Genomic DNA, 27656 nt, shown 5'->3' with positions numbered 1-27656 from the left:
GGGCTGCGTTTGTGGCTCAGTGGCAGAGCGCTCGCCTAGCATGTGTGGGGCCCTGGGTTGCATCCTCAGCACCACATAAAAATAAAATAAAGGTATTGTGTCCAACTACAACTCAAAAAAAAGTAAAATGAATTTTTTTTTAAAAAAGAACAATTTAAACAAATAAATAAATAAAAATTTTAAAAAGAACTTTTAAAAGCCTGAAAGAGGTGGAAATCCAAAGGGAAGAGAAAGAAGTGGGGGTGCAGACTGCCTTTACTCTGACATCCCTACCCAGGATCACATATGGCTGCCATCCTAACTCTGAATGTACTCCACCCCAGTGAAGGTGGCATGAGCAGTCTCATAGTATCAACCAAACAGTACCCATGGCTGGGTGACCTAGAGTCACCTCTGCAGCACCATTAGCAGAAAAGCATTTGAATGTAGCACTTGGCATCTTTTAGGGGTGGAGTGTGAAGAACACAGGTGAGGTTTAGTCCTGTGATCTGATTCTTAGCACAGGTTGAGGATCTCTTTATTCCAAATGCTTGGGGCCAGGGTGTTTTGAATTTGGGTTTTTTCATACACATAATGAGATATCTTAGGGATGGGACCCAATTCTAAACATGAAATTCATTTATGTTTCACATATACTTTATACACATAACCTGAAGATAATTTAGCATTTTTCAATAATTTTGTGCATGAAATGAAGTTGCAAGGTGTGGAATTTTCTTCTTGTCGCCTCAAGTTAGTCCTCAAAAATTTCCAGATTTTGGAGCATTTTGCATTAGGACTGTTCAACTTGTACTTGATGACATGGAATAGACCAAGGTTAGTCCCAGGTTTGCCTCTTAGTGTCCAAGTGGTTTTTGGCAAGTTTAAATGGTCTGTGCTTCAGTTTCCTTGTCTATTAAATAGGGCTAATCAGAGTTCATAGTAACAGCTGAATAAACATCAGCTATTATCATAAACAAAAGTGGAGGTCAAGCTACAGTTCATTAACATTATAAGGACCAAGTCTGGAAAAGAATTTAGATGAGTTCTGATTATTGGCTTTTTGTTATTGTTGTTGTTGTTTATTTATTTGTTTGCTTTTTGGTACTGGGATTTATCCATATCCCAAGCCCTTTTTTTATATTTTATTTAGAGACAGGGCCTCGCTAAATTGCTGAGGCTGGCTTTGAACTCACGATTCTCTGTCTACTTCAGCCTCCTGAGCCACTGAGATTTCAGGTGTGCCCCACCATGCCTGGCTCAACCTTTTTTTTTTTTTTTTTTTTCTAAAGAGACAGCATGTTAGGAAATGAGCATTTATTTTTAAAGTGTAATAATGGTGTTGTGGTTTTGTTAAACAAAATTTAAGTTCTTATCATTTAGAGATAGCTACTCGGGCATTTATAAATGAAATATGATGTCTGGAATGTCTTTTAAAAGAATTCAGCATTGCTGGGGATAAGAGTGGGTGGGTTACGGATGAAACAAGACTAGCTTTGAGTTTATCATTGCTGGCACTGGGTTGATAGGTATGTTAAAGACTCATTGACTTTTGGAGGTACCTAGAGATTCATCTTAGCTTCTGCATGCTTAAAATGTTCCAAAATTAAGTGTAAAACATTTTGGGGAAAGTTTCATAGTTACTTTTCAGACAATAACCTGATGTCCTGTCACAAGTTTCAAATGGTAGGAGAGGGTAGTCATTTTGCTCAAACCTTCATACTGTGACCCCAAAGTAAAAGTTGTTCTTTAAATTATAAAGTAAAAGTCACATTCCTCCTTACATATCTATTATGGCCCCTTAAAGACTCAGTCAAGTATAAAAAAAAAAATAACAACAGTTCCTGTGAAGCTTCTAGACCTCCTAGCCATTAGCTTCTAATTTTTTCAGGGTTCAAATAGGACACCCCTGTATCCCCAAGGGCACTTATGAGATGCTGAATGTTTACTGAAGGAATTAATGGCCGATTTGTATACCCGTGGTGAAGTTCAAACACATTCCCTCCAACTCCAATGATGCTTCTTCCTAGGGGCCATCTACCCTGATAACACCACCAACCTTCAAAGAGCAGATGACAAAGTGCTTCCGGGAGAGACCTACACGTACATGGTGCTTGCCACCGAGGACCACAGCCCTGGGGAGGGTGACGGCAACTGTGTGACGCGGATCTACCATTCCCACATCGATGCTCCGAAAGACATTGCCTCGGGGCTCATCGGACCTTTAATAGTCTGTAAAAAAGGTACCTTTCTCTTGACTGGCCAAAGACAGGGACGAGGTTTATTTTTAAACATCCATCAAGTCTCCTGCATTGAGGCTGAAGAGGTGAGGGAGGGGGTGAGCCTAGAACAGGGGAAGGAGAGGAGATGAAGGCGTAGCAAGGGCAAGGGGAAAGCCTGAAAAGCAGGGCTCCTGGGGGTAGATCTGCTCTAACTCCAGCAGGGGTGTCCTGCAGAGATGCATGACTTAACCACGTGTGACCGCCCCCCTCCAGTGGCAATCTATGGTGACGAATCTGTAATCATCTGCATTACGCTGTGCCACAGTCTGGCTGGGCACAAATCACCAGCCACTGAAGCAGGAACAAACTTTATTTTTGAACTCCACCAGCAACTCCTCCCTAATGCCATGGGGCTTGTCCAGGAACCAGCCACCCGAAATATATCCTCTGGAAATCCCTCCTCCTGCGCTTCTCCAACCAATGGGAACTCCCGGGGAATCCCCGGGAATCCCCACGAGAACTCCAGAGTAGCAGGAGAACTCAAAAGTAGCAGCCCAGGCGGATAGTAATGCCTCGCCTGTCAATCAATACTGTTGGCAAAATGCCAGGGGCCATACAGACTCGGCCATGGCTCTCAGCAATGCTGGTAAATACAGCCTTGGTGGTATCTATTTGTAATATGGTGAAAAGGGCACCTGAGCACAAGAGCTCAGATTCCATGATTGACAATCATTAGGCACTGGCAAAGTCTCACCATGTGGCTCTGTGCACCGGGAGATGGAGAGGCAATGCTGAGTGCCCACCTTCCCATTTGCCAGAAAGCACAGGGAGGTGGCCAGTGGATGTGCAGATACACCAGTGACCCCAAAGGCAGGATACCAAACCCCAAAGATAGGATACCATTTCCATGCCTACAGAATACAAGTGACTGGTCCAGATAAGAAGCTTATTAGGAAAATAAATATTACACTTAAAACAACAAAAAAACTATAAATCACCTGAAAACACAAGTCAAAACAAATGCTAAAATGTTAGATCTACTGAAGCAGAAATTTTCACTTCAGATTCTCTAGATAAGGAGAAAGAAAAGAACATCGATCGAGAATTTGTGGTGATGTTTTCTGTGGTGGATGAAAACCTGAGCTGGTACCTAGAAGACAACATTAAAGCTTACTGCTCGGAGCCAGACCGAGTGGACAGAGACAATGAGGAATTCCAGGAGAGCAACAGGATGTACTGTAAGCACAGGACGCTCCACTTGACTTTGCTTCCCATGAGCAATCAATTCTGCTTGGTCGATTCCCTTGCATAAGCAATGCATTCTAATCTGTGGCCTTGATCACAAAGTGTACTGGACACGCGACCTGGACTCCATCTAAACAGGTCAAAATTAAAACCCTAAACCAGCTAAGCTAGATAAACGAACTGTCCACAAACTAATAAGGGTAAAATTAGAGTTAATGCATGTGTACATTACATTTTTGTATTTATTCAGCCTCCAAGCCCATTCTAGAAATTATTTGAGGTGGCCAATTGATTATTAAACCAAATGCTTAAAAATTATACTTTTATAGTACCTATCAGTAATTAAGAAAACAGTTCAAAACCCTAGTTCCAAAAAGTATCCTTTTAAATGCTACCTTGCCCCCAACAGGGCCCTCTCTACATCATTCCAATATTTTAGTTCACTTTCCATCTTCTACAAATGCCTTTTTTTTACAACTTACTCTTTTTCTTAATCCTCAGACACAAAATAATGAATTTAGAAAGATAATCTCTCCCTCAGAACTTGCATGAGAAATCAAATACCTTAACACTAACAAGGCCAGTAAGAATAGATTTTGTGTGTGTGTGTTTAGCTTCTTCAAAATAATCTTTGCTCAGAAACAAAGAAAACAACTCCCAAAGTAGAAAAATAAACTAATTACATACATGTCCTTAGTTTCCAGTTTTTGCTTATAAAATACTGGAGTTGATTTTGCTTATAAAAGCTGGAGCAGTTTTTGCTTATAAAAAACCGGGGCTGACTCGAGGGTCCCCTTTCCATACTTTGATCTTGCCTATGCTATGTGCTAACGGAAACAGATATTAGAAAAAGATGCTCAAACTTCCAGTCTGTATAAGTTTTGGTGAATTGACAATCATCTGGTGAATTGGCGATCCCTCCCAGCACTGATTTCTACCTAGGAAATTTCCAAAATGACCCAGTTTGAACAATGAGCCATACAGGTCTCAGGTCACACAACTTGTAACTTTTATGTCTTTGGGGCCATGGTCCTTGGTCCTGACTCTCCTTCCCTGGCTCTCCTTCTTCTTTTCCTCTTTCATATCTCTTTCAAATTTGCCTTGTAATCTTAAAAAAAAAAAATGTGAAAGCTTTTCTTGTTTTCTTATTATAAAAGAAATTTATAGTAGAAAATTAGAAAAATTCTGGTAAGCAAAAAGAAAAAACTTTAAATCATCCACACTACCCCTACCAACATGACCAAAAATCGATTGACTACTAAATAACCTTCAATCTTTTTTCAGTATGTGTGCAGGTATTATATATATGCATGTGTCTATGAACACATCTTCATTTACAAATACACATCATACTTACAACCAGGGTGTATAGTTGATGACTAAGAGAGCAAATAGGTTTTATCTTCAGTGAATTCCGTCTGAATTCAGATCCAAAATGGAGGAGCTCTGCCATAAACTAGCCATGTGTGACATGGAAATGGGAGGGAGGAACAGCTGCTCCTGAGCTGGTATTTTCTATCCTGAGCTGATTCTTTTTCTGTGGAGGTAACATATTACTATCACAGGCACCCTTGGGCATCAGTCACAAACTCTGCTCTCCACTTGCAGCTGTAAATGGATACACTTTTGGAAGTCTGCCAGGACTCTCCATGTGTGCAGAAGACAGAGTAAAATGGTACCTTTTTGGTATGGGTAATGAAATCGATGTGCATGCGGCTTACTTCCATGGGCAAGCACTGACCAACAAGAACTACCGTGTGGACACAATCCATCTCTTCCCTGCTACGCTGTTTGATGCTTTTATGGTGGCCCAGAACCCTGGAGAATGGATGCTGAGCTGCCAGAACCTAAACCATCTGAAAGGTAGGACACCCTTACCTGAACTTGGCTGTCAGCTGATAAGAGTTATATATCTTGGGCTGGGATTTGTGGCTCAGTGGTAGAGCACTTGCCTAGCACGTGGGAGGCCCTGGGTTTGATCCTCAGCACCACATAAAGATAAATAAATAAAACAAAGGTATTGTGTCCATCTACAACTAAAAAAAAAATATTTAAAAAAATTATGTCTCAGTTGCTACACTAACAGGGTGATCATGAGGAATTAAAATCTAACTGCAAAATGTCCTTGGAATAATCTGAGCTTTGAACTGGTATCCTAGTTTTATCCTATAATGATATGTATCATGGTGTAATAAAAAAACTGAAAGCCGGGTATGTTTATAAAGTAATGAGGTCTGAAAAGATAATAAGTCCTGGAAAAGGATAATTGGTCCTGCCTTGAAAGCATAATATTGCATACAGTTTTTCAGTTTTGCAAAACATACAATATCGGAAAAACCAGATCCATATATTATGCTGATAACCAGCCTGGTTTTGGGCTTGTCAAGTGTAACCAGCTTTGTTCCTTATTTTTGACTACCTATTCCTTTCCTTAACTTGATAAATCCCTCCTGTGTCTCCTTAATAGAAGGCAATAAAAATATTCCCTATCTTTGAAAACTATTTGTGAGATTGATCTCCCAAGGAAATTAGGCATAACCTAGGTTCCCTTGTTACCCAGAACTCCAGACGCAACTGCTTGTAGCAAACATGCCTGATTCTCAGGAGGCCCAGCAGGTGTGGAGCTATTTTGTGAGAACAATAGTCTGTGCTCATTCTTGTCCTCCTTCTCCTGCCTTTACCCCATGAGATAGTCAGAGTCCCTCTTTCTTCCTTATCTATAGATTTGTCCTTTTTCCCTCCTCAAAAGAACTACCCAGTGCCCTCCCACATAAACTGGTACCACATTTTGGAAACACATGTGTTTAATGTCTCTAAGCTGTATGTGCATAAAAAGTCAGATGTCTTTTTAAAAGCTTGGATTCTAAATGAAACTCACAGCAGCATCTGCAGGGGAATAGGAGAGAGATACTTTGGATCCATTGATGAAGCCTCTTTGCTGTCCTCCCAGCTGGTTTGCAGGCATTTTTCCAGGTTCGTAACTGTAGGAAGCCCTCCTCTGAAGACAACATCCGGGGGAAACACGTGAGACACTACTACATTGCTGCTGAGGAAATCATCTGGAATTATGCTCCCTCCGGTATAGATATCTTCACCAAAGAAAATTTAACAGCTCCTGAAAGGTAATCCCCCAAAAATTATTATTTCAAAACTTGCTCCATCCAAATTTTTTTTTAAAATCATAAAGAACTGATTCAGCAAATTAAAATTTTAATCAGTATTGATACCAAATAGCTAGACTACTATTTATGCTGCTTGTTATAAGAGTCTGTGTTTGAGAACGGACATTTGAGTCTATCAAAAAAAAAAAAATGGGTTCAAATGTTATGAAATGCTCAACAAAGTCCTAAGAAAACACTGAGTGCATTTAGAGACATGGATTAATTTTCTTTGCATTTTTGAAAACAGTTTAGCAGCTCTGAATATGTCAACAATATTGTACAACATTAGACACAGACAGCACTACTGCCTATGCCCAGAACTTTCTTATCATCTCAAATGGAAACTCTGTATTCATTAAAACCCCCCATTCCATCTTTGCCATGACCCCTGACAACTCTATTCCACTTTCTATCCTTATGACTTTGTCTCTTCTAGGTGACTCATATAAGTGGAATCATATCACATTTCTCCTTTTGTGTCAGGTTTATTTCACTTAGTGTAATGTTTTCAAGATCTAGCCACGTTATTGCATGTATCCAAATTTCATTCCTCTTTAAGATGCAACCATATTTCTCTTGTGAGTGTACACTGTATTTTGTTTGTTTATTCATTGGTTAAAGGACATTGGGGTAGTTTCCACGTTTTGGCTCTTGTGACTAATGCAGCTGTGAACATTGGTGTGCAAATACCTGTTTCACTTCCCGCTTTCTGTTCTTTTGGGTAGCCACAGGAGTGTGACTTCTGGACAGCATGGTAGTTCTGTGTTTAATTTTTGAGGATCCATCCAGATGTTTCCCACAGTGGCTGCACCATTTTATAGGCCTAAAAGATGCATATTAGGGTCCCAGTTTTTCCACATCCTCACCAATGCTTGCTGTTTTCTTCTTCTTTTAGTAGTAGCCTCTTGTGTGTGAGGATATATAGTGGTTTTGATGAGACAATGGTTGGAGAATGCCATGAGATTATGCTTATCACCTGCTCCAGGGCTCTGCTCAGGCATCAGTGCCTCAGAAAAGCCCTATTTGCCACACATCTTACAAATCACACAGCAAGTTGGTACCTGGGCCTGCTGGCTCCACTCATGTCTGTGGCTCCTGAAGACTTAAGTCCCAGGCTCCCCTGACTTCCAGATGTGGCGACACCCACAGCTTCATCTCCAACCCAGAAGGGTCTTCCACTTGGAGGAGGCCCGTCCAATTCCGAACGTCTAAACCTGAATTCATTGTTTCCTGCATAGAACTATTTCCTCCTCTCTCAGCGAATGACATTGCCAACTACCTGTGAATCCATCTGTCCACATGCTGGAGTCCAAAGCCTGAGTGCCATCCTTGTTTCCCTTGCTCCTCCACCAATCCTTCCTCCTCCCCCATCAAGCATTACCTTGGGGTATCCTAAATATCTCTGAAAGCTGTCTAATCCTCTCCTCCTCCTTGCCAATGTCTCTGAAGTCAACACCACCTTCCACTGAAAGCAACCCACTGACTGGGCTCCCTCTTGCAGTCTGGCATGTTCCCAGGCAGCTGTCTGCAGGGTCCTCCTAAAACACTAAGCACCCATGCTTAAGTCCTGCAGCATTGCCCTTAACTAGGTCCTCTTACCCAGCCCCCATCTCTCCAAGCCTCATTCTTTACTTCTCGCCATGCCCCATGTGTTTCGCTTCTTCTGTGTTCCCTAGACCATCCCTGTTCCCTGAGCCTCCCTACAGACTGTTCTTCTTTATAATCACCTGCCGCTCCCAGTGACTCAGAGGCTGAGGCAGGAGGATCCCAAATTTGAGACCAGCCTGGACAACTTAGTGAGATCCTGTCTCTAAACAAGAAAATAAAAAGGACTGGGGATGTGGCTCAGTGATAGAGAACCCATTCAATCCCTAGTTCAAAAACAAACAAAAATCTCCTGCCCCATTCATCAGACCACACACATTTCATCTTGGTATCACTACTTCTCCTTTAGATATTTTAAAGAATCACTTCCCTGGGAGATCTGAGCAACCTAGGCCCCTCTGCATTGTGTCCCCAGCAAGAATGACTCCATGACACCCTGTGCTCATTGCATTTATTGTATCGAGATTGCTTCATAGTCACTCCTCTGACAAATGTCAGGTCCCTGTGGACAGGCATATCAGCCTGCATACATACTATGCATATCATCAGCATATCACAGGGGTCCTGTACAGAGCAGATATTCAACACATTTGCAAATGAAAGAAGAGATGAATGGGGTGCTTTTGTGCTAGTCAGATGCCCTTCAGGAGTTTAATTTCTTCATTTGTAAATGTGGAGGATGATTCCCACTTAGTGGCCTGTGGATTTCAGCAAATGAAAGAAAGTTTCCATCAGCTGGCTGGTGCAACTCTAAGACAAACTGCAGCTACTGTGTTTTCAAACACTTCATAACTAAGTACAAAGATTCTGTTGTAGTGTAAGAGACCGGCGAAATGTTGGAGGAAGAGACCACAAGAGACTAGCTCCATGCAATTGGCAAAAGAGGATTTATTGAACCAGCATGCTAGGGCTCAAGGCTCACTCAGGAAGGGAGAGCAGCCCAGAGCCCAGAGCAGAGGTCAAGCAGAGCTTAAGTACACTTTTTGGAGAGGGTTGGGGGGCTTTGCATACATCAGAACAAATCTTGAGGCGCGGGAAAATTGAACAACAACTCTGAGCCATGATTAGTACATTCATTGGCGGGAACAGTCTGGGCAGGGGTGATTGGTCACTCCTGAGCGGGGTACACATTTAAACTGATTGGTTTTGTGGCCTGGATGCTTACGTGCCGAGCTACTTGGAGCCCTTAGCTAATAAACAACCAGGGAATCAATGGAAATATTTACTGGGCAGTTCAGGTATTGTCCTAACAGCTACAGAGATTACAGGTTCCGGGGGTAGCAGAGGAATTTTAACAATACCTGGTCTATTATTTTTTTTTTAGCCCAAGCCTTTCAATTTAGAAACTTTACAATGCCCAGTCTTTTACACTTTAACTCAGACTCTTGCAGCTTAGAATGAGCTTAGAAATTTTACCTTTACAGTAGAACAAACAAATCAGTAACTGTCAAGGGTAGACAAGGACCCTCCTGAACTTTTCATTTCAGGTGATGTTTATCTTGAGGCAGTGAACAGGATTTTTTTCTTATATGGGCCTTATATGAATACACACCTTCTGTCTCACTTCAACACCAGCATCAGACCTTTTTTCTTTTGACAGTGACTCAAGGGTATTTTTTGAACAAGGTTCTACAAGAATTGGTGGCTCTTATAAAAAGCTGGTTTACCGTGAGTACACAGATGTGACCTTCACAAAGCAAAAGGAAAGAGGCCCAGAGGAGGAACATCTTGGCATCCTGGGTGAGTCTGCAGAGAATATGCATGGCTGGGGATACCCACCCCCAATCCCAGAAAGAACAGACTTCCATGTGAAAACTGGGCACCCAGAGAGTCAAACTCCAATAAAATGCAGAAACTAATGAGAAGGCCGGGTGTGACCCCAAGCCCTCTGCAGGTGTCCCCAGGACAGCCTCCAGATGTGCATAGTGGAAGACCAGAGTGTGGATTTAGACGCCCTTCTTCTTCATCTGTTAGCTGCGGGGATTTTGGAAACGACTTAACTTTCTGTGCCTGCTTGACTCTGCAATATGGGAACAATAATAGTGCTTACCTCATGAAATCGTAGTGAGGATTAAATGAGCTATTACATGTAAATACTCAGAACTACAGATAGAAAGCTTTCTCAAAGGTCAGTTTGGCCATTACGCAAAATATCTATATACTATAGAACTATGTTTTTATTCCATAATTGGTAATAATATTAATTTTAGTGATGGAAAATCTGAAAGTGTCATCCTTTGTAACCAAGCTAAAAAGCTGCTTTGGGTGGTCATGGTTTATAGAACCCACTGACTTTGGGGACAAATGACACAAATTTAGCCAGCAGAAGACTAGACTGAGGAGTATATAGTTACTTCAAATAAGTTTTTGTAGATGTGTAGACACTCAGTACAATTTTTCATGGATGTTGAGAGTCTATTATTAACTTGGGCAAAAATGATAACAAATTTCATTACCCTGAAGTTGGATCAAAAAGTCCTTCTTACCTCTTCCGAATCTCACCATGTCAGATTGGCCATGAACTTTTTAAAAAAAACCCAACTTTTCAGTTTGCCACAAATAAGCATGTTGCTTCCAGTGGTACTCGCTAGAGGACACAACTGAAGAAAATAATGCTTATTCATTTTTGCACATGATATATCAATGAAGCCCAATAATTCTCCCTTTGTTCCTAGGTCCCATCATTTGGGCAGAAGTGGGAGACACCATCAAAGTCACCTTCTATAACAAAGGACCGTACCCCCTCAGTATCGAGCCAACTGGGGTGAGATTCAGCAAGGAGAATGAGGGCACGTTCTATGCGCAACATTACAATCCCCCGACGGAAAGTGAGTATGGCCCCCTTCAACTAATCATGAGCAATGTAAAGTTTTACAAGACGTCCAGATGCTCAGTTTTGAATATTGGAAAAATATTTGAAGGTATAACCAAAAATATGCATTATCCACAGTTCTATAGACAAGTACGATTACATTTTATATAATTCCTCCACTTTCTTCTATGCACTATAATATATATTTTAAATATGATCATGATAGTATATAAATATACTTATCATAATAGTTTTTCACCTAGAGTTTGTTCTGTTAGCATTATAAGTATTTATACATATAATTTTAATGATGCAAACTATACCAGAATATGGATATCTTTGAGCTTTTCACTTTTCAAGGGTGACCAATGAAGATTGGTGATTTTTCCACCACTTGCAATGTGACCCTGGGCTGGTTTATTCAGCCTCTCTGCCCTCAGTTTCCTGAAGTGTAAATTGGGGAGGTTTGAACAGTTCCACAATTGCTTTCAGTTTTAAGCTTCTTGAATAAGTCACTCTAACCTGCTGATCTGACACAGGAGCACTAGTAGGATTCCATTCTCACTCACCACAAGGAACTTGGAAGTAGGTTATCCTAAACTCAATTCATCATGTGGCTCTAGTGACAGTAAGAAGAACACTGAACTTCCTGCTGTGGCCTCCTCACAGGTCCACCTCCTCATCCAGCCTCCCATGTGGCACCTAAGGAAACCTTTACCTACGAATGGACTGTCCCCCAGGAAGTGGGACCCACTTATGCAGATCCCGTGTGCCTGTCTAGGATGTATTATTCTGCTGTGGATCCCACGAAAGATATATTCACTGGGCTTATCGGGCCAATGAAAATATGCAAGAAAGGAAGTTTACATGCAAATGGGAGACAGGTAGGTCTAGTCAGAGGAAATGAAAATGATGTGTCAATCTCTGAATTATCATTATTATAAGGAAAATTCTGAATTTTGAGACAGTGAAGATTTTACATAAAACTTTTATTCTAAATTTTTTTAGCCTTATAAGATGTATATTAAGCAGAGATTTTCTGCTAACACGATTGTTAGAAGATGGGTTGGGAATGTGATTGTCTATAGGATCCCTGGTCTTTATGATAAAAATAGACTTTTAACATGAACATTTAAAAAATCACCTACTAATGATAATGGTGCTGAGAATGAAACCCAGGGTCCCACTCATGCCAGATAAGTGTTCTACCACTGAGACACACCCTAGTCCTATGTCTAGATTTTTCTGTGGTGTTTTATAATACGTTTTTATTTCCCTTCTTAATTGCTATAAATCAGTGACTTGATTTAAAGATTTGATCAAATACAGAGGTTTTTTTTTTTTCTTTTAAGGTTACTATACCATGTGGGCTTGTGGTCCTACAAGAATACTTTCTATCAGAGAAAGTATAATGTATAGTAGGCCCTCAGTAGGAGATGTTATCAGTCATCAATGATCTTTTCCTAGATCATAAACTAATCAGAAGTTGTGTCATCTTCGTCATCATCATCACATCATCATCATCATCATCTTTTTGAATTCTACTCTTTTCTCTTTTTTATCTGGCATTTTTCTAAAAGTGGAAAGTTCCTGTAATTAGTTATTTGGTTATCTCAAGGGACATGTTCTATATGAAGGAGAAGACCAAAATTTGATCCTTCCCGTTTTTTTTTAAGTTTTCAAATTTGAAATAATTCAAGCTTCAATAATGTCTTTTTAAGTCAAATTATGTATTGTCAAATTTGGGGACGGATTTACCCATTCTAATAGGAGATAAATAGTTATCCTTTATTCTATTTATTTCTAGTTTACTGAGAATGTTTTTCTATTTATAAAAAAAAAAAAAGACAAATTACTTGAACTTCTCAAAAAAAAAATCCTGTGCTAGGCACAGAATTCAGTGGTAAATCAGACATCTAAGCTGGTTTATAGCTGTAATAGATTTACAATTTAGAGTTATGTGGGGGGGAGGGCAACAAGAAGAGAGGAGATAAGCAAACACAGAAAAAATGAAAATAAATAACTTCAGGGAGTGACAAGTGCTTTGGAAACCAAAATAGAGTAATGGGACAGTGAACCGAAACCTTGAGAAGATGGAGATGACATCTAAGGAGCTAAACTTCAGGCAAACAAACTCACAGCAGTCTGGGGGGACACAAAGGGATCAGCTGGGCAGGAACACTCCATGTTACAAAAATTTCATTTCAGATGATATTTTTTAAATGGAGTATTATGGAAATTCTGCCTCTGAAATTAAAAAAAAAAAATGTTACCAGGACATTTTTAGGTGTAGTTACTATTTCATCTTATTTCCAGTGAAGCTTTTGAATCTGAAGACTCTGTGGTTTTTTTCTCTTTAGGCTGGTAGACATTCCTGATACTATATCTGATGATTGTGTCTCCCCCTTTTTCAACTCCTGTCTTTCTAAAATTATTGCTGAAGGTACTTCTCATCTTCATTTCTTTTCTTCTGATGTATGGGCACTTTCTTCAGATCACCTTCCTTGACTCAGTTCTCCATAGGCTCTAACCTTCAGGTTTCTGCCTTCAGTGGGTTTTATACTTTGATAATTGTGTTCTTTATATCAAAAGGAATCTTAAGGGAAAGACATGCAACCCTCTCTAACTTTTGCTCTCCTTTGCCATCTTCTAAATTCTTTTTTTTTTTTTTTTTTTTTGGCCCAGGGGCAGGAGAGGGAGTAATAATATTTGCCCAGCTGGTTGGAGACTGTGAATCCCTGTTCCAATTCATTGGCAGATTATTTAATCACTCAGGATGATCTATCTTTCAATCTGTTGCTTCCACCTGCTCTGCCTTCAGGAATTCTGAAGTTCTCATAAATGTACATGCATATTCCCTGACTTCCATCACCCACATGTATCCACCCCCCAATTTTAGTAAATTTTTTTTGGATTGTGGCTTCAATTGGTGGGGGGCACATGGGTAGGAACGGAGGTGAGAATTTAAAGTTTTAGCTGCAGAGAGAAACTCAGATTACCATACTGAACCACAATCCCATTCAACAGACACCAAGGTAAACCCTGGTAGCCAACTGGAATTTCACCATCTCTAGTTCCCAAAGAGGAGCAGACATGTCTGTTCTTTCTTTAGCCCGTCTGCATGCACAGCCTTATGTCTGCTGCTTTATTCATTCTGCCTTCACCTCATTGTTCTTCTGATTTGCAGAAAGATGTAGACAAGGAGTTCTATTTGTTTCCCACCGTATTTGATGAGAACGAGAGTTTGCTCCTGGATGATAATATTAGAATGTTTACAACTGCACCTGATCAGGTGGATAAAGAAGATGCAGACTTCCAGGAATCCAATAAGATGCACTGTGAGTACCACATCCCCACCAAGTTCTTGGGTTATTTCAGTGTTGAACACATAAAACTTTTAATTAAACCAAAATGTGGACAGTTTTGCTCATTAATATTCAACAAATGATTAAACAGTGCTCCGAGGGAAATATCATTGGTTATTTAATATTTCAGTCAATTTTCCATCATTTCACTTAACTCAGAATATAAGACATACAAGATATGTCTAGTAGATGAATAGTCCTGAAAGGGGGTCCCTATCAGCAGCCTCCACATTGCCTAGGGACATGAAAGGCAAATCCTTAAACCCAATCCCTACCCAATAAATAGAAATTTGGTGTGTTAAATCCCAGAAATCTACATTTAACAACCCTCCAGGTCATTCTGATGTAGGCTCAAGTTTGAGAACTACCGAGTTGGACACTTTTCTCATCCATGCCTCAGTAACGACAGGCTCATTTTATTATTAAATGTAAAAAGATATGACCTTTGTCCTATGATCTCATGATTCTCACCCTTGACTGAACATCACCTGGGGATCACCTGGGAGCTTTAAAAACTACCAATACCCAGAATAACTTTCATTAAATGGAAGCCTCGATTTGAAGATATAATGCAGTGTGTGTGTGTGTGTGTGTGTGTGTGTGTGTGTGTAATTTCTTCTTTTTCTTTTTCTCTCGGGGTAATCCTAAAATATGATGGTTACAGTTAGAGACAGTGAGCTAATGTTCCAAAAGCCCACACCACTAATTTAGAACAGTAAAAACTATTGTAGTTCATAGAGGGGAAAAAAAAAGTTAAGTTTTGCTTTGTTTGTTTACAGCTAGACTGGTTCTGGTCACACCACCTACAATCTATGAAATATTTTATTGATTCTGCATTTTTGCATTTTCAAGTATCAAAAATATTATCTATTGAAAATAATAGAAAAAAATTCCTTGCATAGACTCTTCCCTGGCATTCAAGATGAGAATTTTCATCTAAGACAAACACATTCCCAGTGTATGAAGTCCAGGAAGAGCAGTATTTATTCATAGGTTTAGGAACTCACCAAAATGACCACAGAGAGAAGAAAGAATGGCAGCGGAAACCCACTGTTCTAGCAGGAAGAGCAGTGAGGTCCCCAGAGTGCCAGGGACACAGCACAGAACTCCAAGGCCTTCGGTTCTGCTCCTCCAGTCAGGGGCTGCTCTGGAAGTGCTGGGGATGACACAGACACTCCTGACACATAAAGAACAGACAGACTTGAATGGGGCTTTTAAAATTAAAAAAACAACACATAGTTGGGTTTGGAAAGTCAGAGACTGTCATAAAATAAATTGCTCTCAATAGGATATTTCCCAACTTTTACAGCGATTAATGGATTCATGTATGGGAATCTGCCTGGTCTCAATATGTGCCTAGGAGACTCTGTCGTATGGTACGTATTCAGTGCTGGAAATGAGGCCGACGTACACGGGATCTACTTTTCAGGAAACACATTTCTGTCAAAAGGAGAAAGAAGAGACACAGCCAATCTCTTCCCACAAACGAGTCTGACACTTCTCATGCAGCCTGACTCGGCAGGTTCGTGTGTCTAGAGCCAAGATAAGACTCTGTTGGGCTGATTCATGTAGCCAAACATGTTGGGAGGTAAAGTCACCCTGGCTCAGGTCTCCCAAAGGACCTTCCTTCCTTGAAAAGGTGTTTAAGGAATACATAGGCCTGCGTATTCCCTATTTATTGGGGAGAAAGAGGGATACCAGAGGAAGAAGAGAGGGGGCTCTGGTTTCCTCCGATTCCACACAGAAGAGTCCTCAAGCAATTTCCTTTTTAATTCAGGTCCTCTTGAAGGTAGCTGGGGAGGCAGGGTGGCCCCCACAGAGCCCCAACATTGAGCTTTCCATAGGGTCTCTGCAGCCTGGATACACTGCTTGCCCTGTTCTCCGCTAGAACTGCAGCCATGCAAATTCAGACAGCGACCAGCCTTGCTTTGAGCCAACCAAACTGAAACAACCCAGAAAGAATTTTAATCAAGATACGAAAATATGCTAATTTATTTCAGGATTTATTTGGCTCATTTTGTGCCACTAAAACTTAAAACAGATGCAGTGACTCCCTTTTTATTCTTTTGACAAGTAGAAATACATTGGACAATGAAAAAAAAAGGGAGATAAAGTGTCTCATGGAGCTGAAATTCTATCCCAGGAAGACAGACACTAAGCAATCCTAAGAATACATCCACATCAAGTGGTTATAAGTACGGGCAGAAGACTAGGGCAAGGAGGAGATGGCGACCTGTGGAGCAGGAGCCAAGATTCCCTCAGGAGGTGACAATTAAGGAGAGACCTGAATAATGTGAGCATATGCACCATGTAGATATCTGGGGAGAAGGTTACAGGCAGGGGATGTGGCCAGTGCAAGGGTATCCGGATGGGCACATGCCAACCTCTTCTAAGAACAGCTAAGGGGCCTGCAATAGAGTAAACAGCAGGTGAGGCCATCAGAAGTGGGGGTCACGTCCTCTAACCGGGTCACAAGAAGGGCTTTGGCATGGATTTGGAGTAAGGTAGGGAGCCACCTTTTCCTCTCTCCCACTCCAGGGACCTTTGATGTCGAGTGCCTTACGACTGACCACTACACAGGTGGCATGAAGCAGAAATACACTGTGAGCAGCTGCACGCAGCAGTCTGAGGATCTCACCGGCTACCTGAATGAAAGAACCTACTACGTGGCAGCCCTGGAGGTGGAATGGGATTATTCGCCACACAGGGCATGGGAAAAGGAGCTGCATCACTTACAAGAGCTAAAGTAACCCGCCAGGCTTTCATTTCCACTTTGTGATTTTAGGTTTTCTACCAGAGGAAAATGATACCAACTTTTAGAATAAGAAGCCCTTGGGTTCAGCAATACCAACCCAAACAACAAAAGCCTCCTAAGAACCTGTCCTCATCTATTGCTGCTTAATTATCTCATGAGGAAAACTTCCATTATCTTGTTATTTATTTTCAAACTAAAACAAAATTAGAGGCCAAATTCAGAGCTCACTGTTAGCTTTATTTACCAACTATTGGCTGCTTGTTTTTCTTTCCAAATTTCACTTTTAGCCCATTTTGTATTCCTAAAACTGTTAGGTATGCAAGAGTATTTTAAATGCCTCATGGCAGTCTAGGAACTCTTTCCTCCCAAGAACTTATAGGAAAATATGGTTCAAAACCATTAGCGATGTGTGCTGTATAGAAAAATAAGAATAAATTTAGTGTGCATAATGAAGTGAAAGATGGCTACCAGAGCTTCCAACACCCGTTCCAAGCAGCATCATCTGGCACCCCTAGTAAGCACTGTGCTCTCCTCTATATCAAGTACATCTTGCACCGTCTGGATGATCTGGTCTGAGGACTGGGCTCTCGTGGATGAGAGCTGTGGTGGGCAGCGCGGGCTGGTCAGTTTGACTATGATGGCAACTGTGGTTTTCAGTGGAATAAAAGGTTATTTTGGTGACTGGGATTAAATTGTTAAAAAGTTATGCAAGCCAGGTGTGGTGGCACACGCCTGTAATCCCAGCAGTTTGGGAGGCTGGCGCAGGAGGATTACAAGTTCAAAGCTAGCCTCAGCAATTTAGTGAGGTCCTAAGCAACACAAAAAGACTCTGCCTCTAAATAAAATATATTTTAAAACACAGGGGTGCTGGGGATGTGGCTCAGTGGATAAGCAATCCTGGGTTCAATTTCTAGTACCAAAAAACAAAAAGACTATATATAGGGGTCATGAGGTGGCCATGAACATTTTAGGAACAGGGAATGATCGGGAAAAGGTGCCATTGCAGCTTCTAGCCTGAGATCCCATCACTGACTGAATCTGGACTCATACAGCTTTAGGCGGCATGGAAACCTAGGGATGATCTGTTGAATTCCTCATTTTAGGGGCAAAGAAACCGTGGCTCCAACAGGTCGTGACGAGCTGGAGGTAATGTAGCCAGTGGCAAAGTGAGGGCCAGGATCAGGGATGCCACCCAGATGGCGAGGTGTGCTGTCTGCCACACACGTCTAGCTTTAAAGCCTTGTTTTTTGTTTTTGTTTTGTTTTGTTGTTGTTGTTGTTTGTTTGTTTGTTTTTTACTGGGTTGGGAAATGACTAAAAACTGCCACATTACTTCAATGAAACTATACTTTTACTCAAAATTTAAAACTTAAATACAAATTCCATTTTCATTCAAACAAATACCTGTTTTTTTGTTTGTCTTTTTTTTTTTTTTTTTTTTTTTTTTTTTTTTTTTTTTTTTTTAGTGTTTCCAATGCCTTTCTAGATAAGGGGGAGTTTTACATAGGCTCAAAGTACAAGAAAGCTGTGTACCAGCAATACACCGACAACACCTTCCGAGTCCCAGTGGAGAGAAAACCTGAGGAAGAGCACCTGGGGATTCTAGGTAGGTTCACATGCCTCCTGTCAGAGGGGTGGCAGACCATGTCCCCGAGTTCTATTTGCCTTTCATATATCACAGTTATTCAAATCAAAATAAAAGGTTATTCAGTAAAAGAGAAGCCTATGCTTATTGAAAAGTATGGATAATAAAATGTTACTCATTTCTGTCAGAAATAATGCATCATCGCTTATACTGGTGAACTTTTATGTATTTGGTATTTATCAAGTGGATTAATGCAGTTTTGGTGAAGTTCCTAAGAAGCTGCTTCCTAATGAAATTCCTACCCCAATTCTCCCTTTTTTCCCATCCCACAGACTCTCTCTCTCTCTCTCTCTCTCTCTATCTCTCTCTCTCTCTCTCTCTCACCGAGCCATTTAATTTTTAAATTAAGAATAGAGCAGGGAGGAAGAGCAGGAAGAAAAGATTAACATTAAACAGAGACATGAAGGGGGAGGGAAAGGGAGAGAAAAGGGGAATTTCATGGAAATGGAGGGAGACCCTCATTGTTATACAAAATTACATATAAGAGGCTGTGAGGGGAATGGGAAAATAAACAAGGAGAGAAATGAATTACAGTAGATGGGGTAGAGAGAGAAGATGGGAGGGGAGGGGAGGGGGGATAGTAGGGGATAGGAAAGGTAGCAGAATACAACAGTTACTAGTATGGCATTATGTAAAAATGTGGATGTGTAACCGACGTGATTTTGCAATCTGTGTTTGGGGTAAAAATGGGAGTTCATAACTCACTTGAAGCTTATGTACGAAATATGATTTGTCAAGAGCTTTGTAATGTTTTGAGCAACCAATAAAAAAAAAGATGTAAATGGTTAATTACAAGAACACCCCCACACATGGAAAAGCGAGTGTTACCATGCACAGGCAATGGAGAAGTTGCCCTGGATTGGTCAGGAGCCACCTGAAGACAAAATGCCCGACTTGACCACACCAGGCTTGGGAATGATCTGAAAACCACCTGACACCTCCACCCCCCTCTCTCCCCAACCTCAGAGTTTCCCTGGGGCTTGGTTATCCTCAGCCCCTAGAGCAAGACCCCCAGAGGAAAATGGCATTGAGGTCGGATGGCAGAAATTCTACCAGACAGGAAATGGTTGGGATTGGCTGGGGGGCAGGATGGGGAGGAGCAGCCCATCCTCTCAAATAAGAATTGTCCTAAACTCACACTCAGGAAGACCCCTGGGGGGACCAGCTCCCCAAGATTAGGCACTACCCCTAGAATTCTGGGTAAGAGATTTACCATGGTCTCCAGAGGACGGTGAGTAATACAGGATGAACCCCTGTCATCAGCTCCCCTGATGAGGCACTACCCCTGGAACTCTAGGTAAGAGCTTTACTGTGGTCTCCATCTTTCCTGGAAGCCATTGCTGGCATTTTTACCCCAGAACCTCTGGTACAGGTGTAAATCTATGCTAGTACTCGCTCAAAGTCACAGGGGAGATCAGAGATGGCCTCATGCTGGGAAAGTCACCTGGTCTCGGCTTTATTACTAAGTTAGAAGTCTCCATCTAGCAGGTGAATAAGCCACTCTTCCTTTCTCTCTCACCAGGCCCACAGCTTCATGCAGATGTTGGAGACAAAGTCAAGATCGTCTTTAAAAACATGGCAACGAGACCCTACTCCATACATGCCCACGGGGTGAAAACGGAGAGCCCCATGGTGACTCCAACACTGCCAGGTATTCACAGGGAGGAGCACCTTAGGGACACGGCAGCCTCTCCATGGATGGCTACTGTCACACAGGCATTTCTTCCAAACGAGTGTGACCTGAGGAAGTGAAGCAGGAGGTGGGGGCTCAGAGGGGACACGAGGAGTGTGTCTGCATGTGCACCGGTGTCCAAGCATGTGCTCCTACCAGGGCAAAGGAGCCAACAGGGAAACAGGAAGGGGCTGCAGAGCTGCAGATCCTTCAGGGGAGTCCCAGATGCTCCCCCAAGCTCAGCTAGGGCATGCCTCAGGTGGCACTGACCCCACTATGTGTGGCCGAGGTGTGTGGGCCTGTCTCCCAGACAGAGTCAGCAGGGCCAGAGGCTGCTGCTTGGCATTTTAACTGCCCCCTGTATCTAGTCCAGTACCTGGCATGACCTAGCTCAGAAGATATTTTCTTCCATTATTTATCAAATTGGCTTCTAGGAAAATGCCATTTTTTTTTTCAGTCATTAGGGAGTGCTCAAATACACCAGACGAGAAAAGGAATAATTGCTCTGCAGAGTTGCTCTTGCAAATTTAGTGGGAACAGAAATTAAAAAAAAAAAAACAAAAAACCCTGCCCTGGTGGTCCTCCCGCTCTTCCCCGGGAGGTGAGCAGATCAGAGGGAGCTAAAAGGGGAGCAGCAAGCACTGCTGTGGAAGGCCCAGCAGGGTGAGGAGTCTGGGTGATGTTCTAGGGCCATCAGGAGGGCTTCTTTTAGGAGGTGACATTGATGGGGACATCTAAATGGCACAAGGCAATGGTACCCAGGTAGTTGTGGGGTAAGACCAAGGCCCCTGAGATGGGAGATGGAAGTGTGCCTGGCCTGAAAACAGCAAGCATCCCAGAGGTGAGAGCCAAGCAAGCAAGGGACAGAATGTGAAGCAGGGACAGCGGGGCGGGACGGAGGAGGGAGGGCCAGGAGGCCATGACTAAGATGGAGAGTCTATATTCTAAACACCTGTGCGAGGATCTGAGCAGAAGAAGGATGACTGACACCTTTTAGGGGGTGTTTTGGCTGATAGGTGGGCAGGTGACTCTTGGGGCAAAGGCAGCATCAGGGACCAGTGAAAGAACTTGTTTGATAATCTGGGTAAAAATTCTACCAAATCATCGTGATTTGGAACAGAGGAGAGCAGCTGAAACGGTAAGAAGTTGGGGTACCAGTTTGATTTTCAAGGTGCTGCTAAAGTAGCCAAAAAGGGGGCAAGAGGGAGTGTGGGGAAGAGAAGAGCCAGGGAGGACTCAGGTTCTGAGCATCAGCCACGGGAAGAAGAGGGCCGTGGAAGGAGGAAGGGCCTTAAGTAAAAGCAATAAGTAAAAGCGGAGGCGACAGTAAGGTGTTCAGGTGGTGAATCGACACTTTATATTTACAATAAAATTTCGACATAAGAATAGTTAAAGAACAGGAAGAAGTCTTCCACATCCCTCAAGACCATGCTCAGGTCTAGCCTACTCGCCTAGTAAAGGTCTGCAGGACTCCGGCAGGTTAGAGTCCGATGGCATTTTTAAATATGTGAGTAAAGAGCACAGTCAGGATTGGTAGAGGGCACGGGGGAAGTTCAGGTCCAGGATCAGTGACCCAGGAAGCCCTGAGGTGACTGGAAATGGAGATGGGACTGGAGAAGATCCTAGGAATGTGGGAAGAGGGTAAGGGTTTGGCAAGGTAGGAGGATCAGAATATGGTTATGCCCTGCATGGGACAGGAGTGGCAGAGGAGCCTACGATGAGACAGATGAGACAAGACAGGAGGCCAGCAGGACTTTGACAAGTCGGAGGCACAGGAGTAGGGGGGCTGATCCTGAACCCAAGCTCAGTGAGCAGGTGGTAGGAGGAGGGGGAGAGGAGGGCTGCACAGAGCCAAGGGAGTTGAGTAGGACAGTCACACACAGACATGACCCCAGGGATGTGGCTGCCCCTGCAGGACAGTCATTTGGCATGTGAGGGAAACATTTCAAGCTAAGAGGAGTTTGTAAAGCTTCTTCAAATGAGGATACTGGAACAGCCCCTCCTATCTGAATGACAGCAAGTGTATCATCAACAGTTAGTTCCTAGTTGACACACACAAATGACATGAAATATATCTAACAGTCAATCTTAAAACTAAATGCCTGCAAGGAGTTTTGAGTAGTATTACCCTGGCATTCCAGTTCCTGGGTTACTACTATCAAGGCTTAACTCCTGATTAATTTAGGTGAAATTCGCACTTACATATGGAAAATCCCAGAAAGATCTGGAGCTGGCACAGAGGATTCGCCCTGTATCCCATGGGTTTACTACTCCACTGTGGATCAAGTTAAGGTAAATGTTAAGTCATTTGGTGTTTTGTGACAACCCCCCCAAATAGACACACAGTTGAAGGAAGGTGAGTGTTTTCCTGTGCTCAAGTTCTATGTTAAACAGGAAAATAAGTATTCAATCTATATTAGTTTGGTTTATTTGTTTGTAAAGATAGTTATAGTTAGCCTAGTATTGCCGATTATGGAGAATACTTATAGAACGTAAGTTATCGATCAATGTTGTATTTTATTTCCCTTTTGGCTTGAAAATATGTTGAACTCAAAGAGCCGGTACATGGTTTCAGCACTCTTTCCAACCAGATAATATAAAAGCTGATCTCAGCAGTCATTCACAGAGTAGCTGAAAGTGCTGTTTGATGAAACATTTCAACATTTGTTCAAATATTTATTTTGTAGAAATAAATCTCTAGTCCAAATCTTTTCTGAGTTTTGGTGCTGCATACTGGTCCGCTTCCCCCAGGGCCTTAACACTCAGCCACTCTAACATGAATGCTGGGTCCTTGGCCTCCTTCTGCATGTTCCATTGTACCAGCAGCAGCACAGGCACCCAGGCCACAGATCTGGTGCAGAGATGCTGACTTACCCAGCACCTGCCTCTCCCTGGCTCACCCAGACCATTCACCCTCCCACCCCCACCTAGAGCTCAATCCATTCCTTCTCTCCATCCCCATAGCTCAGGTTCTTGAAACTTGTCTCAACTACACCATGTCCTTCCAGCGTCCAATCTCTTCCCCTCCAAGTCTTCCTTCGCTTCACCTAAATGACTTAGAACAAATTTGCTGCCATTTTCTGTCTAGTTTTTCAGTGGTTTCCAATGATGCACAAGACAGAACCTTAAGTTCTCTACCGTGATTCAGCCCAAAGACCCTTCAAGACCTATCCTGCCATTTCAGACGCCCAGCCCAATCCAACTGCTCACTGACGTGGCGTTGGTGGTCTCCCTCCCTGTGTGCATCATTCTTCACTGCAGCTGACACTACTCCCCTGTCTACTCCATTTCTTCCATTTCTGTTTCCTTTATTAGAATGAGTTCCTAGAGGGCAGGAGCTTTGCCCACTCTTCCATGGATTTATAGTGAGTGGCCTAAAGTGTGGCTCATATTCATGAGTTCATGAGCCCATGGTGTAAACAAGCCCACACTGTTCATTTAGGATTCTTTTAAATCACTGAGCATTAGCTGAGCTAATTTTTGGCCTCTATGCACATCTCTACTTCCATACCACTCACATAACCACCCTGCTGCTCACCACTGTTCCAACTGAACCACTTCACTGCAAAGTCAGTAAACTGGCATCATCACGTTAGGCCAAGTCTACTAGTTAAATGGGTCCTCCCCAAATTCCTGAGGTCAAAGGTGGTAAGACCCCAGTTTGCTGAAACCTGACCTATATTCCAGAATGACCGAAGTTTCTGCTCGTCCCCAGGATCTCTACAGCGGATTGATTGGCCCACTGATCGTCTGTCGGAGACACTACCTGAAAGTATTCAATCCCATAAAGAAACTGGAATTCTCCCTTCTGTTTTTAGTATTTGATGAGAATGAATCTTGGTACTTAGATGACAACATCAAAACATACTCTGATCACCCCGAGAGAGTAAAAAAAGATGACGAAGAATTCATAGAAAGCAATAAAATGCATGGTACAGTACGATACATTATTCTAAAACAAATATCCTCATTTTCACCCTTTGCTTCTTTCAACTATAATTAGGTTGGAGACTATTCATTTATTACATTTTAGGTAAACTATTTTTTCCTCACTTTGTGAGGGATAATTCTATTGAAGGGGACTATATTTAAAATCATTTACTAACTTTTCTCCCAATTCCAAAAATCTCATTCCCTTTTAATAAAATCCATAAGTAGGATTAAGGCTTTCTTCAGTGCAAGGTGATGAGAGAAGCATTAGTGTGACATAAGTGACCTTAAAATATCCATTTCCTTCATTTGTAGTGAAATGCATTCTATTGTATCCAAAAGACTCCCCCCATTCATCTAATATCATATTATCTGTGAAATACCTATCGGTTTAAAATATTCTACAAGGTAACATGCATTCACGTGCTTTCCCCAGCTATTAATGGGAGAATGTTCGGAAACCTGCGAGGCCTCACGATGCACGTGGGAGATGAGGTCAACTGGTACCTGATGGGGATGGGCAATGAGATAGACCTGCACACAGTGCACTTTCACGGCCACAGCTTCCATTACAAGGTAAGAGCCACTGGTGGTCTTCCTTCTTGCTCTGTTTGAATATGGCTTCACAGAGGGAAAATCTTTCCTCACATGTATCTATGAAAAATTCAAAGTTTCATCTGAGCATGGTGGCACATACCTGTGATCCCAGCCACTCGGGAGGTGGAGGAAGGAGGATGTCAAGTTCAAGGCCGGCAATTTAATAAGACCCTGTCTCACATACACACACACACACACACACACACACACACACACACACACACACAAAACCTGACAAAAGGACTAGAAATCCAGCTCAGAAGTCTAGAGTGTTTGCCTAGCATGTGTGAGGCCCTGGGTTCTGGAAAAAAAAAAAAAAGAAAGTTTCAAAGAGTAAAAGGTACAGAAATTTCAATTGATACCCTGGTCTTTGTTAACCTGAGTTTTCCTTGAAGTTTTTACTGAATTTTCATGGCGTTCCGCTCACACAGTGCTCAGTAAGGCATCTGAGTGGAGCTTCTCTCAGAGAGGGCAGGAGTGTTCCCCTAATAAGCCAGAGAGCAGAGGTCAGGACCATCCTAACTTTTGCCCTGCTGTTCAAAGTTCTGAATCTTAAAAGGCCTGGGTGAGCAAGGTCATCGGGCAGATGTTAAGCAACGTCCCTCCACCACAATCCTACTTCTGTTCTCGACCCAGTGAAGTGCTGATTTCAGCAGGAACCAATGGCCCTTTTATAATATTCTTTCTTTTTTTAATTTTTGAGTTAATGTAGAAAATGTATTAACTACTAAAAAAGCACCTTGCAGAAAGTCCATTTATAATCTGCATTTTGTTTTACAATGATCTATTTCTAGTGGACTTTTGATTCTATCCTTGTAGAAATACACCCAACTCTTGTCTCCAGTTACGTCTCTGCCTGGACTGGCCCTGGCCTGGGCGTCTTCATCAGCCTCCTTTTCTTCTTCCATTACTATCCTCCTTGCCCTAGAGTTTCATACACAGATGGTCTAGAGCAGGTTCAGGCTACAGCGAGGTTGGGGCTGCCGGGCCACAGCCTAGTTCCTCTGTATAGCTCAAGTGCTCCGACAGAGGTGGGCCAGAGTCACAGTGCAGGAGGCCACAAGCAATCCTGAGCTGGGCCAACACCATCTCATCTTTCTTCTGCACCCACTTGATGGCCCATGGTGCTGAGGGCTTACTAGAAACACACAGACCACACATCCCACAGTCCGGATTAAACACAGATGTGCAGGGACTCATTCCATTTTTCTAACACCCCCAGGTTCCCCAGTGCAAGACTGGGCCAACTCTTAGTACATTATGTAATGTTTGTCATTTTTCTAATTAAGCACAGGGGCATTTATAGTTCTGATGTCTTTGACATTTTCCCTGGGACGTACCAAACCCTAGAAATGTCTCCCCAAACTCCTGGAATCTGGTTACTCCACTGCCATGTGACCGACCACATTCATGCTGGGATGGAAACCACATATACCGTTCTACCCAACGAAGGTAAATATGCAGCTGGAAATTCTAGAAGTCATATTTCATGATACATAAAAGGCCTTTTTGCCTAAATACTCCCCCTAATATGAAGAATTTGTGAATTTTATGCCCTGATTTCTTCCTTCTCTACCTCCAGGCAGGAATTTACACGGCTCAATTCCTGATAGCCAGCACTTGAACAGCACATAGGCTCTAAGCTGGTCCCAATCTGATGCAGTATAATTGTCCCTGAAGCTGACATAAGGCATTCACCAAGAAGTGAACCATGATTTATGGAAGACACATTTAGAATTTAATTTCTGGGCAGAGGGTGTAGCTCAGCAGTGGAGCACCTGCTCAGCCTGCATGAGGCCCTCAATTCAGTGCCCAGCACTGCAAAACAAAAACCAAAGCACAACTTTTAACTTCTTTCTTAAAGGAAAACACTTTTTTCTAAGTAATAGATCATCCTTAAGAGAAGTCTGGGAACCCCCCCCCCCAAAAAAAACCGACATAATTTCCAACAGCCAATCGGACAGAGGAGCATCCTCTATGCTTCCAGGGAGAGGGGAAGGCATCACTGATTGTGAAAGATGCAAAAGCTAAATCCCCTGTCCCCCAATTCCTGCAGCAATTCCACTACATGAGTACACACACACACACACACACACACACACACACACACACACCACAGCAGGAAACTGAACAGAATTTTAATGTATATACACCAACAAAGTGTACAAACAGTGAAATTTCTGCCTTATGGCTACAGGCTTTGGTCTTTCCTGGTTCAAAATTGGACATGGCAAACTCAACAGGCGGAAATTATGTAAAGAAAACAACTCCGTTTCCTTCTCAAAACCAGGATAAAAGGAAATATATAAATGGTTGAAAATTTAAGTCACTGAAAGATTAATCCTTAGTACAAATGGAGTTTAATTTCTGCTCCAGGATTTTATATCAACACCTTCTGCCATGAAAGTTTCTTCTATGAAAGTTCTTTTTATTATAAAGAGTGTTTAGTAATAATGCAAGAACCCGATAGAAGATAAGCCAATAACTTAAACAAAGCAAAAAGTTAAAAAGGCTGAGAAAAAAAATTATAGTCTTTAAAAAACGCTTGCCTGCCTGTAAACCACACAAAAGAGCATCCCACTGTGATGTCATGCACCTGGAGATGGCTGTTTCCACAAAGGAGAAGTCCTTAGGGAGAGTGTTGTCTATCCTGTCAGTTACTGTAGTCC

The 27656-nt window shown here is 42.2% G+C and overlaps 1 protein-coding gene across 2 annotated transcripts in view; it reads left to right on the top strand.

Moving 5' to 3' along the window:
- CP (ceruloplasmin) overlaps nucleotides 1–27656 on the top strand; it is a 47369-nt gene that overhangs the window by 11038 nt on the left and 8675 nt on the right. For both annotated transcript variants that reach the window (XM_081302434.1, XM_081302435.1), the window contains exons 3-18: nucleotides 2010–2222; nucleotides 3266–3439; nucleotides 5055–5309; nucleotides 6397–6568; nucleotides 9813–9952; nucleotides 10888–11040; nucleotides 11694–11908; nucleotides 14212–14362; nucleotides 15699–15911; nucleotides 16928–17135; nucleotides 18610–18749; nucleotides 20311–20439; nucleotides 22646–22752; nucleotides 24176–24392; nucleotides 24827–24966; nucleotides 26277–26439. In XM_081302434.1, coding sequence (XP_081158560.1) covers nucleotides 2010–2222; nucleotides 3266–3439; nucleotides 5055–5309; nucleotides 6397–6568; nucleotides 9813–9952; nucleotides 10888–11040; nucleotides 11694–11908; nucleotides 14212–14362; nucleotides 15699–15911; nucleotides 16928–17135; nucleotides 18610–18749; nucleotides 20311–20439; nucleotides 22646–22752; nucleotides 24176–24392; nucleotides 24827–24966; nucleotides 26277–26439 — 2790 coding nt within the window. The remainder of the gene's footprint in view (nucleotides 1–2009; nucleotides 2223–3265; nucleotides 3440–5054; nucleotides 5310–6396; nucleotides 6569–9812; nucleotides 9953–10887; nucleotides 11041–11693; nucleotides 11909–14211; nucleotides 14363–15698; nucleotides 15912–16927; nucleotides 17136–18609; nucleotides 18750–20310; nucleotides 20440–22645; nucleotides 22753–24175; nucleotides 24393–24826; nucleotides 24967–26276; nucleotides 26440–27656) is intronic.

The sequence above is a fragment of the Spermophilus citellus genome (genome assembly GCF_964194105.1).
Source record: "Spermophilus citellus genome assembly, chromosome: 7".
Classification (NCBI taxonomy): domain Eukaryota; kingdom Metazoa; phylum Chordata; class Mammalia; order Rodentia; family Sciuridae; genus Spermophilus; species Spermophilus citellus.
This window is presented reverse-complemented; position numbering and strand designations above follow the sequence as displayed.